Source organism: Nesoenas mayeri (assembly GCF_963082525.1).
Source record: "Nesoenas mayeri genome assembly, chromosome: 7".
Taxonomy (NCBI): domain Eukaryota; kingdom Metazoa; phylum Chordata; class Aves; order Columbiformes; family Columbidae; genus Nesoenas; species Nesoenas mayeri.
The window spans coordinates 32,700,668-32,711,810 of record NC_137551.1 but is presented as its reverse complement, the minus strand read 5'-3'; the positions used below and the strand labels follow the sequence as shown (position 1 = coordinate 32,711,810).

General features: G+C 37.1%; 1 protein-coding gene across 1 annotated transcript in view; it reads left to right on the top strand.

Moving 5' to 3' along the window:
- Positions 1-561: 561 nt before the first annotated feature.
- Positions 562-11,143, top strand: part of HSPA12A (heat shock protein family A (Hsp70) member 12A) — a gene marked incomplete at both ends in the record, with an annotated part of 47,818 nt that continues 37,236 nt past the window's right edge. The window contains 3 exons of the mRNA XM_080348267.1: positions 562-592; positions 1,830-1,937; positions 9,614-9,699. Of these exons, the coding sequence (XP_080204393.1) occupies positions 562-592; positions 1,830-1,937; positions 9,614-9,699 (225 nt within the window). The remainder of the gene's footprint in view (positions 593-1,829; positions 1,938-9,613; positions 9,700-11,143) is intronic.

Sequence of the window (11,143 nt, the reverse complement as noted above, 5' to 3'; positions counted from 1 at the left end):
CTCTCTCCTCCTAACAGTGATTGGACTATTTTTCTCTTTTAAGGGATAATAACATTAAAATCACAGTTTCTTTATTGTGTTCATGCCACCTCCTAGTCATTGCTTGGGAAAGGAATTCCCATGGAAATTCAGTCTTGTGGATTTCAGCATTATTTAAGGACTCTTGATGCTTAAAGCTCCATGCTTAAAGATCAAAATACCTGTGGTTCCACTAGGCTGACTGGAAACTAGCCTCATTCCCTGGTGCCAAACACATCTAACAAATTTAACATCTCTTTCTCAAGTTTCCATGGATACCTTAGTAGAGCACATGCTGTAATCAGAACGGCAGGACATGCCATTTACAAAAGCGTTCAGTATTGTCATTATGGAACCGCTGCATTAAAAAAATCAACCTTTTGTGTTAGTTTTGGTGCTTACTCAGCTATGCTTCTGTTATGATTTTAGCCACAGGAACTCCTTTGCAGGCCGTACCATTTGCTTGTCACCTTGACACTGTAACTTTTCAGTTGGTTATCTGACTGGTTGGTGTTGATCTCTGTGCAATGTGTATGCATAGTCATGGCGTTTGAATGTGAGCGGATGAATGCTTGTATAAAAACCTCTGGAAATGGATTTTGGTCAGCGACTGCATGATTTTATGACCCATTCTTCAAATACTAAGTATCTGCTTTTTTCTCTCCATAGCTTCTCTGCTCACAAGGTGTTTTCTTTTAAGCCAGATAGCTGATCTGTTTTCTAGATCATTAAATAAAAAGAATAAAGAAACACAAAGTTATTTTTGATGTAGCTATGAAGTGTCACTCAGAAGTTAAATCAATAGCCATAGATTATGGATTCACAGATGACTTTGCCAATGAATTATCAAATTTGGCCCCATCTTTTGCAGTTTTGTAACAACTAATATTCTCTTATTTTCCTGTCTTTGAACAAAACCAGATTTAATATCCTTGAGAAATATAAAGGCATTATATGTAACATCACTAATGCTGACTGCTATGTAAAGCAATAGTTATTCTAGCTTGGCTATTCTTTTTATCCCGTCTCCATCTTTCTGTGGGTCTTTTTTGGGGAGGAGAAAGAATCGGGGGCAGATTTGTTTTCTGTTCTTGTCAAGACTCTAAAAATGTTTGAATCATATTTTGGATTCCTGAAGATTGTCAAAATGAAGAAGACAAACATTATCAGCTGGTTTTCCCAATTCATGTTTCAAGAAAAAGGAGTCACTGCGTTCATCCAGCTTGATGCATTGCACGATTCTTCATGAATCTAGCAATACTTAATAATTAAATTAGTGTATTGCCTTCTAAATAAACCAAGTGCCCCCAAATTGTTATCATGTGTGCTGGATGCACAATCTAGAAAACCTCAATGGTATTTTTTTTTCACTCTTTGAATAATATTCCTTTGAATATCTTGATCTAGAAAGGTAAACCTAGGATTGTATTGCTTTCAGGATACAATTGCATTTTGAGATCGTTCTTAAATAGAAACTTGCAGTAAAATAGGGGTTTGTATAACTCTAATATTATGATCTTACTTTTTTGAAAGAAAAAAACCCAACCAACCAGCCCACTCTCAGCTAGTAAACGGTGTTTTTCTCAAAGAAAGTGATTAGCATCAGACATGTTCTGGTTTATGAGTGTGGTCCTGGGAATTAGAGCATAATCTTATTAGTGCCATTTCTGACAACCTTGCAGTGAGCCATGTAGATGAAGTAGATGGTGACAGATGTAATGGTGAAGGAGAAGCAGCAGGAAGCCTTTTCTAGGAAGGTATCTTCACGTCTGTATTTTGTTTTCTGTTCTTTATGTCTTCCTTTTTGGAAGCAAGAAGGGAGGAGATGAGAGATACAAGAAAATATTGCACAGAGGCAATTCGTGCAAGACAGTCTGAAGGAAGCAAGTTAGTAGAAGAGCTTGTTGAAGCAAGAGAAGGTTAGTTAGTGCATACTAAAGGTGTCTGTTACAGAACTATATTTGTGGAATATTTAGAAAGATCCCGGAGGGTTGTTTTCTGCCACTTCAAGCGTCAAAATCTGTTGTTAACCCACCTGTCTGATAACATGCAGCCTGCCCTCTCTGACATGTAAACCGGGCTCAGTTTTGTCTCTCCTGGCAGTGATGCCTGTGGAAGAGCTGGAATCTAGGAAGAGAGTGATCCCTGCAAGATGCTGCTGCTGAGTTCCCCAGACCCCAGGCTCTGGGATGTGAGCAGGTTCTGAGCAAGTGGGAACCATGTCAGGACTGGGAGGGAAGAGGGAGCTGACTGATGGCAAAAACTGGAAAGCTCTCAGGTTATTCAATATAGAACTGGATTTAAGACTTTACAGTGTAGATGGTGAATGGATTTGAGTTTAAGGCATCTTTAAGGTCAGATTTAGCTATTGGTAAGGACTTGGCTGACGCTTTACAGGCCCAGTTGTGAAGTAGCATGGAAGTGTTAATAGGTCTGTTTTAGTCCAGCTTACCAAGCATTAGAGAGGTCGGATCAAATTTAGGTAAAACAGTTTCGCTTGCATTCTGTCAAAAAGAGGAGAAGTAAACATAACCCATTTGGCATTTTCAGAAGGTTATAGCAGGTTCTTCTGTTTTTTCTCTCATCTTAAGGTCACAGAAAATAAGTGGTGTCTCTTGGTTTCCCTTTGCTGGTGAGGTGCAGGAAAATTAATATTATCCACAAAGTGAGTGTTGGGATGAACCTGGTGTTGTTTTTTCATGCTCTTAACAATAATATTAAAAACTTAAATTATCTCAGAAATCTTGGAAACATAGCGAAAAAGTAATTCCTCCAGCCAACCTATAGTCATTAGCGGAGGCGATGTAAAAACATAAATGAAAAGGGTCAAAGTTGTAATGAGAAACATGTCTTGCTTTTAGGATTTTATCCAAAGGATTGGGAAATTACTTAGGAAATCACTGCGCTCTAGTTGGTATCAATGCAATGAATACCAGCTCTATGTATGACCAATTATTATGAAAGGGTATCAGGAAACTTGGATTTGTGTCAGAGATTAGCTATGGCTGTATTCATAGAAGGGAAGTGTACTGCAGTCTTCTACAAACCAGCTGGATGCCTACTGGCATTTTAAAACAAAGAACTCTGATTCCATTGATGGTAATAGTAGTGGTATCATTGATTTCAGTAGAAACAGAAGGTTCTTCTGATATGAAATGTGAGATCTTTTTATTAAGAATAAGAATATTTTAAGTGTTTTTTTGTATTTGCTTCTTTCTGTCTCTTCTTGTTGTTGTTGCTCTAAAATTATTTTCAAAGGCCATCTTTGTATTTGCAGTAAAATGCTCTAGGTTGTCAAATTACATTTGGAAGCTGTGACCTTTTGTTCTTAATGCAAAGCAAAACCTCAGCAATAGGAAAAGCTGAATAAGGTTTTCATCAACAATGCAGCAGTTGTCAGCTAATAGCAATATGGTAAACCCTTCCTTTCCTGTTGTGTGAACATCATTAGCAAACTTTACTTGCAGCAAAATTATTATCGATGCTCAAAATGATATACAACATTTTGAATAAAAACCCAGTGTTTTTAATCCCACTGTTTTATTGCTTGATGGCTACCCCTATACCCATATTTCACTTGGCACTTGGTACATCATCTTTTTTTTTTTAAATCCAGAGATATTGCCTGAATGGAAAATGAAGAATTTGGCAAAGATTTTAGTATGACCAGCAGCCTGAGATCATAGCTACATATAGCAATCACTCTCACCAGCTGCTGGATGGCTGGAAATTCCAGAAAAATGGCCATCAGATATGTACCAGTGTTTGATCTGTGAAAATGATCAGTATGTGCACAGTAAATTCAGTCAACTTGGATTTATTGGACCCATAAAGATCGGCTGCAATTGTGGCATTTTTAGTAGGTCTAATGCATCCTGACTTACCCTGTGCATCTGGTTCCTCCGCCTACAAATAACTGAGAGGCTGAACAGATTTGGCAGATGGAACAGTGGATATGCATTATAGAAATCAAAAAGAGTTATTGCAGCTTTTCTTTTGAGGCAAGGGTGTTGTACTGCTGGAATACTCGGTGGGAAGTTTGGGAGAGCCTGGAAAAGAGTGTGATATCCAGCTCTTCTCAGTCTCTTCTTCTTCTTGTTGTGAAAGCACTTCTTAAATGCTAGAAGTATGATCTGAAATAAGGAATAGTAGTGATCCTGTTTCTGATTCAGAAAATCATGAGAAGAGTTTAATTAGCAAGAGTTTGTTTTGTGGCCACTCTGACAGGATAAAAATGAACTTAAGATATGTTAATTTGGATATGACATACGTATTAGTGTTCAGGCATGTTCTACAGAGAGTTGATTTCATGGTGATGCTGCCTATTTTTTGTTTTGCAAAACAGCTGTAAGGGATACAGACCACGACGTGTCCCTTTCACCATCACTTGGGCGTGAGGTCTGCGAAGTTTCAAGAGGAGTACTTCTCTCCAGCCAAGCCTTCTCTTTTGTAGGCATGATTGTAAGGTACTTCAAGATGTGCCTGAAAAAGTCCATGCTGGAGTTTCTGATGGCAGACTTGGGGCTTTCTACCTTTTTATTTATTTATTTATTTAAATTTTTAAGGGTTTTTTTTTCCATACGATAAATTGGTGACATGAGGCATATTCAAAAATTTCTTCCCTTTTCTCCCCTGACTGCATTTCTGCGCTTTGTGCTGTTGAGCAGCATATCCTGCTACCTAAATTCCTGCTTTTACTTGTTTTGTTAAATTCTTACTTAGAGACAATTCACAGTTAAAGAAACTTTAGTTTAGCTGCTGCCTTTGTTACTTGGGCTACAGGGATCCTTCTGTAAGCAGAGTATCCACTGCCATGGCATGGTGCTTCACCATTGAAATGAACAATTTCCCTAATATGAAGCAGAAAATTTGCTGATTCCTGATGTAGCTGAATTTCATAAGGCTAAATACTTAAGAAAAGCTGAAGAAAAAGTGATAAATTTTATAGAAAATGATTAATTTAATAGAAAAGAGAAGGTTTTGTGTAGCTACTGAAAAAAAGATTTTAGTACCAGCTTAGTGACTTGTGGCAGCAACGTTTAGCAGTCGTCTTTCTTAAAGCAGGTTTAAGCCTGCTGTCTTAAAACTGATTATCTGGGACTATAGGGTTCCATGTCTGATACTTTCAGTGGTTCACTAAAACTCATTTATCTGATCCTGAATAGGGTTACATGACAGGGGCTCCCAAACAGTCAGAACAGACTGGTAGTCTTCCAGAGGAGATCACCTTCTGTTAACTGATCTTTCTAATTAAACAGTGAGCTTGGTCCTGCTCTCTGGATCTCATAGAAAATCAGATTCAGCTGAAAATACTATTTTTGAAATGCTCACAGTACATCAGCTAAGGTTTTATAAATGCTGTGGACTTTGCTTTTACTCTGTGTTCTGTGACACTTAAAAGTTAATCCTTCATTGCATTTTGTCATCAGTGAAGTTGGAAATCTAGATTGTGGTTGATCATTTACTGAAAACCAGAAAAAGCTAAACTGATTAGCCCTTGCAGCAAACTACAGAAAATAAACTCTTGCATGTGTTTAGATGAAAAGAAGTAATTTAAATTAAATCTGCTAAACCAGCAATTGCAGCTAATATGATAATGGACATGATTCATTACTAATACAGTATTTGCTGATTTTGTAATTTAACCAGTTCTGTAATTGTTTGGGAATTTGCAAATAACCCTTTGAATGTAAAGAAACAAAACCAAAACAAACAAACAAACAAAAAACTGAAGAAGAGTCTTCTCTATTTTTCCTTTCTCTTTTTGTCACCTTGAAAATGCACAAGGTGTTCTTTGGCAATTGCTTACATTAGCACTAAAGTCAGAAATTGTAACAATGTGGTCAGATTCATTCTATACACATTTAGTTAGATTATCAGAATCCTTGAGATAGCCAGTTATATTTCAGGTTAATGGTTATAAGCATCGATGTGCTCATAATGTTATACATAAGTAGATGAAGGGATTTATATTCAAATAATTTGCGTTAAAGATAGAAGATTAATTTAAATATTGATGTCTTTGAGGACTTACTATTATTTGGATTCTAAATCAGATTCCTTCATTTGTTTTGGCATGCAGATTGTCAATAATCAAATGTTTATTTAACGCATGCTGTTTAGCTCTGTTTTTTTCATAGTGTGTAGTTTGACACAGATAGAGATCGTTGGTAAACATGGGAGATAAAGCTGGAACTTGAGCTATGTGGGACACAACTTGATTGTGTTTTTTCATTACAGAAGACTTAATAAATCATCCTGGTTTTAAGAACTGTTTAAATGCCATGATGCTATCCAGAGCATCTTTTAAAATTGTTAAGAAGCGGAATTTACTCCCAAAGGCTAGTCATCACTTTTTGTTGCATGATTGCAAATCAAGTTCTTTGCAACAGTTTTCCCATTCTCTGGCTTGTAACAGATGCTTATTTTCATCAGTCCTTTAGAAATATGAGATTTTTATATATCCAGCTCTTCCTGGAATATCCATGCATTTACTGCTCTTCAGAACAGAGCTGTAGAAATTGTGACACATGCATGTTTTTCTTCCCCAAGCAAACGCTAGCTCAACAAAATATAAAAGCTCCCATATGCACGAGTGTATTTTAACGCCTTTCAATTTAGATAGGGTAGATAGTAGAATGTTACAAATTTCCTAATTTCATTTGTTTTTAAGAATGATTTCACTGCTTGTTAGAAGAACTCTTGGCAGTAAATCCAGGGTGACTGGCTTGCAAGCCATTTTCTGTAAATGCCAACTGCACTGATAAATACCTTTTTAACTTCCCAGCATTCTGCACTACACTCATTCATTTATTAGTTCTGCAAACTCTCTGGTAGTGTCAGGGCCTCTTTTAACAGCTGAGTTGCAATGTAACAATTATGGCTGCCCCATTATTGCACATGATAAGTTAGTAGTCTCATAAAGTGAGTTGCAATGTAGTGCAACTGCTGCTTGTGCCAACATGATAGCAACTCTCCAGAATCACTGCAACAGGACATGTTGGTTAAAATTTTGGTTTGCTACAGAGGCTGTAGTATTGCCTGCTATGGTTTCCTTCTCTTGATCCAACAAAGCTCTAGGCTGGTGGCACATAGGACTCATTGTAGAATTCTTTTGCTTAGCTGGCTATTTGCAGGAGCTGCAGTGAATACAGTGCAGAGTGGTCATGGGTTTAGAAGGATTTTTTTTCCTCTGGTCAAAAAATACTGGTAGATCGCAAAGAACTTAACCTTCTAGCAGAGTTGAGCAAGTTGATGAGAATTAGAAAAAGTTAAACCTTCCACAAACCCAGCATTTATGCCCAAGTTTTCAAGACCATTCTGAAACGGACAACTTATTTTAAAAATTTTGGATGAAAATGTCTAAATCCATTTTCTGTTTTCAGCAATATTTTTTAACGGGTAGTTAACACAGACCTGGTCTCTGCTTAGCACTGTTAGCAAATATTTTTATACTTGTGCATACAGTAAGTGTCCATGTACACATTTGATACCTGTGAATAATCAGAAGTTAACTGAGTCAAATAAATTACTGATAGAACACCAGCCAAGTTAGCTCAGTTCCATTGGATGAATATGCATATTGCGTGGGTTATTTAAGGACTGTTCTCTCTCTGAGAGACAAAAATTGTGTATGCTGTAACACAGGATTTTCTGAGTTGCATATAGAGCTATAAATAACCTCTCAAGGTACACCCAGGCTGATAACTGAAGACAGGTTGGAAAACAGATCGCTGATACATGAGTGCTGAAGCAGGTAATGAAAAGAATTGGTAACAAAGAGAAACAGTGAAACATATAGATAGTGATTGGAAGTCTACGCTTTTGTGTTTCAAATCCAGCATCAGAAGTGAGGGAAATGTACCGGTTTCCAAAGGTGTTGAGTCAGGATTGCCATGTTCTGGTCTGCCCAGGAAGTATTGAGGCTGGTCCAGTCAGGAATCACAGCAGGATGCAGGAACCTGCTTTGTTACTAATTACTTTTTTTTTCCTATGCTGAAATACTGTTCTTTAATTTTATGAAAAACACCATGTTGATGGTACAAAAATTAATCTGTTTTGAAAAGAGGAGGAAATTGCACAGAGGGGGCTGATAACAGCATCTGAGGCTGATAACAGCATCTGATCCAAATATATCTTAACGAACCGAGCAGATTCTGTGCCTGGCACACTTGGCCTATGGCTTTTTGTACTTCACCACAAGAGGAGTAACATAATATATTCTTGAAGAACTTGTATAGGAAATGTGAATATTTTCCTTCTGCAAGTGCTTCTGAAGAGCAGGGTGAACATGCATGTTATAACTTGAACAGAAATTAATGTTGTTACAAGAGCAATATTAAGATTTGGAGGAAGATTTTTTCCTGTGGGCAGATTATCCCATAGTTGCCTGCTGCAGAGGTTTTGCATCTTCTGTGGGAAACAACATATACTTGATTACCAGGAACAACAGGATTCTTCACTAAGTAGTTCTAAGGTCTTTTCTTGGAGAGCAGCTCCTGTGTCATCTTAGTGCTCTGACTTGTCAGTCATGTCTAGGAATTAGATGTGATACATAAATATGCATTTTATTGTGCAGTACATCCAAGTAAGTGAGAAAAATGTTTAAATGTATGTAATATTTATTATGGATATTAATCTTGAGAGACTTATTAAATAATTCTGCTTTTCATCTAATGAGGTTATGTTCTGCAGTAGAGAATTCGGTAAACTCAAGGCTTAAATTTGGGGGCAGAGGGGCATGACCATGTACGGGGGCTGTGGTATCTTTTCTATGTTGCGTTTTGATAAACTGTGGCACTTTTCGTAAGAGAATATATTATGTATAAATCCTTCTGAGTCATCAGTGCTTAATTGTTTTAATAAGCTATTTCCTTACCTATCATCAGTGGGGTAAATATAAGAAGGATAAATATAAATAGTGCATTACAGTATTTGCAACTTTTTTGGTATATTCCTTTAAATGAAACTTCACTATTGAATGCAGGGTAGAAATATTTCTTCAATGATTGGTTAATAATACTTTTGTTTTTCTCAGCTGGATTCTGTCCTGCAGTAATATTAACAGCTGCAAGATGTTTCAGTCCAGCCTGCATTGAAGAATAAAAACAGAGACAGTATTGGGAAAGTTTCATAATAAAGGTTCATGATGGAATAATTGCAATTTATTCCTTACTGTGTTGTCAAATTGATATCAACTCCTCTTTTTCTCTTCAAATGAGTGGGTTTTTGATCTCACAACTTCTGTTTAGTTTCTACATTCACACATTTAAGTCTTAGGCTGTTAATTTGCTGCTTGCATCAGGTATGAGTTCTGATTATATCTAGGAAGACTTTAAAAATTATGGATGGTAATGTAATAGAAGAATGGAAGCTAGTCATTAAGGTCAGACAAACACTTTAAAACCAGAACTACAGTTATTGTGTCATAGTGTGTTTTAAGGGCAAAAATTATATTTTATGTGGCAGTTGTGGAATTAATTTTCTTTTTTAGCATATTTTTTACAACAGGAAAATAGTGTAGCAGTATGCAAAGCAACTGGTCTATCCTGTACATTCTGCTGGCTGACATTGACGAATTTTTGTTTCCTTTCAGATGCAGTTTCCTCATCTACGTACTCATCACCAGCCAAAAGTTTGGGAGACCCTGGAATAACTCCACTGTCTCCATCACATATTGTGGTAAGAAATGTACTCTTAATATACAGTATGTGGACGTTATTTTCTCTTGAGTGTTTGGTGGGACATAACTTCTTTAGAAAGTTGTCATTTCCTTGCACAGTAGTCCTTTTTATGCTATCCACAGTCTTAAGGGAAATTTTGATCACGCTGAAGTAGCTGACAAAGCTCTCGTTCATTTTACTGGAGTCCTGGTTTTGCCTTTATTTTTTTATTTTTCCTGTGTGCTGAGCTGATAAATTTGCTCCTGCACATTTTTATATCAAATGTGGAGGCTTCTTGATCCTCAGGGTTCACAAATTCTGTCCCTGTGTTTATCACTGATTTAGGCAGCCCCTGAAAGGTCTCATTCTATTCAGAAGAAAAGAAGGATATATATGATATTCAACAGTAAAATATAGTAAAATATAACTGTTTTAGTTTCTTAAGGAAAACAGCCACCTCTGTAGGTTTTTAGAAGCAAGCAAATGTCCCATAAAGATAGTGTGTTTTAATCCTTAATACATCATGTTCATTTCATTGACAAGCTACCATTAAAACTAAGTTCCATCTGTTTTTCAGATCATCTGCATCATCTATAACACAGTATATACACAGTGTATTTCTTGATATTGCAAGGGGTCACGTTCAGAACACATTGCTACCCTTGTCAAATTTATTCCCTAGCTTTCTGAATCAAGTTCAGAGTTGTATGACATCCGTCTTAAAGATTTCCAGAGTTCTCTCTCATAAATGTTTTGTTTTATTCCCTTCTTTTCCATATAGTCTAGAACTTACCCCTTTTTCTTCTGTCATACTGATGAATTTATATCCTCTTTCAGTTAGACTTGCTCCTTAAACTATTTGAGGAAGACATGTAAATAACATATTGCTCTAGTTGAAAAGATTACTTAGGAGAATCCAGACAAGTCTTTCATTATTTGAGACCAAACCTTATTACTCTCATTTCTCCATTTTAAGTAGTGGGCCTATGGCCATGAAAAAATGCAGGGAAACTACAGAAAAGTGCTGGAATTAGCAGGCACAGAGATAATGGAGGTATGTGAGGAAGATGATGGAGCGCTGCATGTAAAGAGAGGATGTTTGGCAGTTCCTCTGTAAAAGACAATAAAGGTTGCTTCAAAATGTTATTGGGAGTACAGGCTGAGCAGCAGTGGTGGATTACTCAGACATGACCTGGTTAATAGTAGGTCAACAGGTCTGTTCCACGGTGAGTTTGCCAAAATGCTGTGTGTGCAGACGGGTGTGTTGTCTCCCTTCACCACCTCCACCCCTGTAGCATGTGGCCCTTTTGCCAGTGTTCCCAGCTTGTTCTCTTCCTGTCCTGCTAAGCTGTTCATGCCACAGCCACCATCAGCATGGGAACAGTAGTTCCTTGCTATTCATTACCTATTTAGTCCTGTAGACAGGATTTGTGATAGGCAACAGAATACTAGAGAGTGGTACA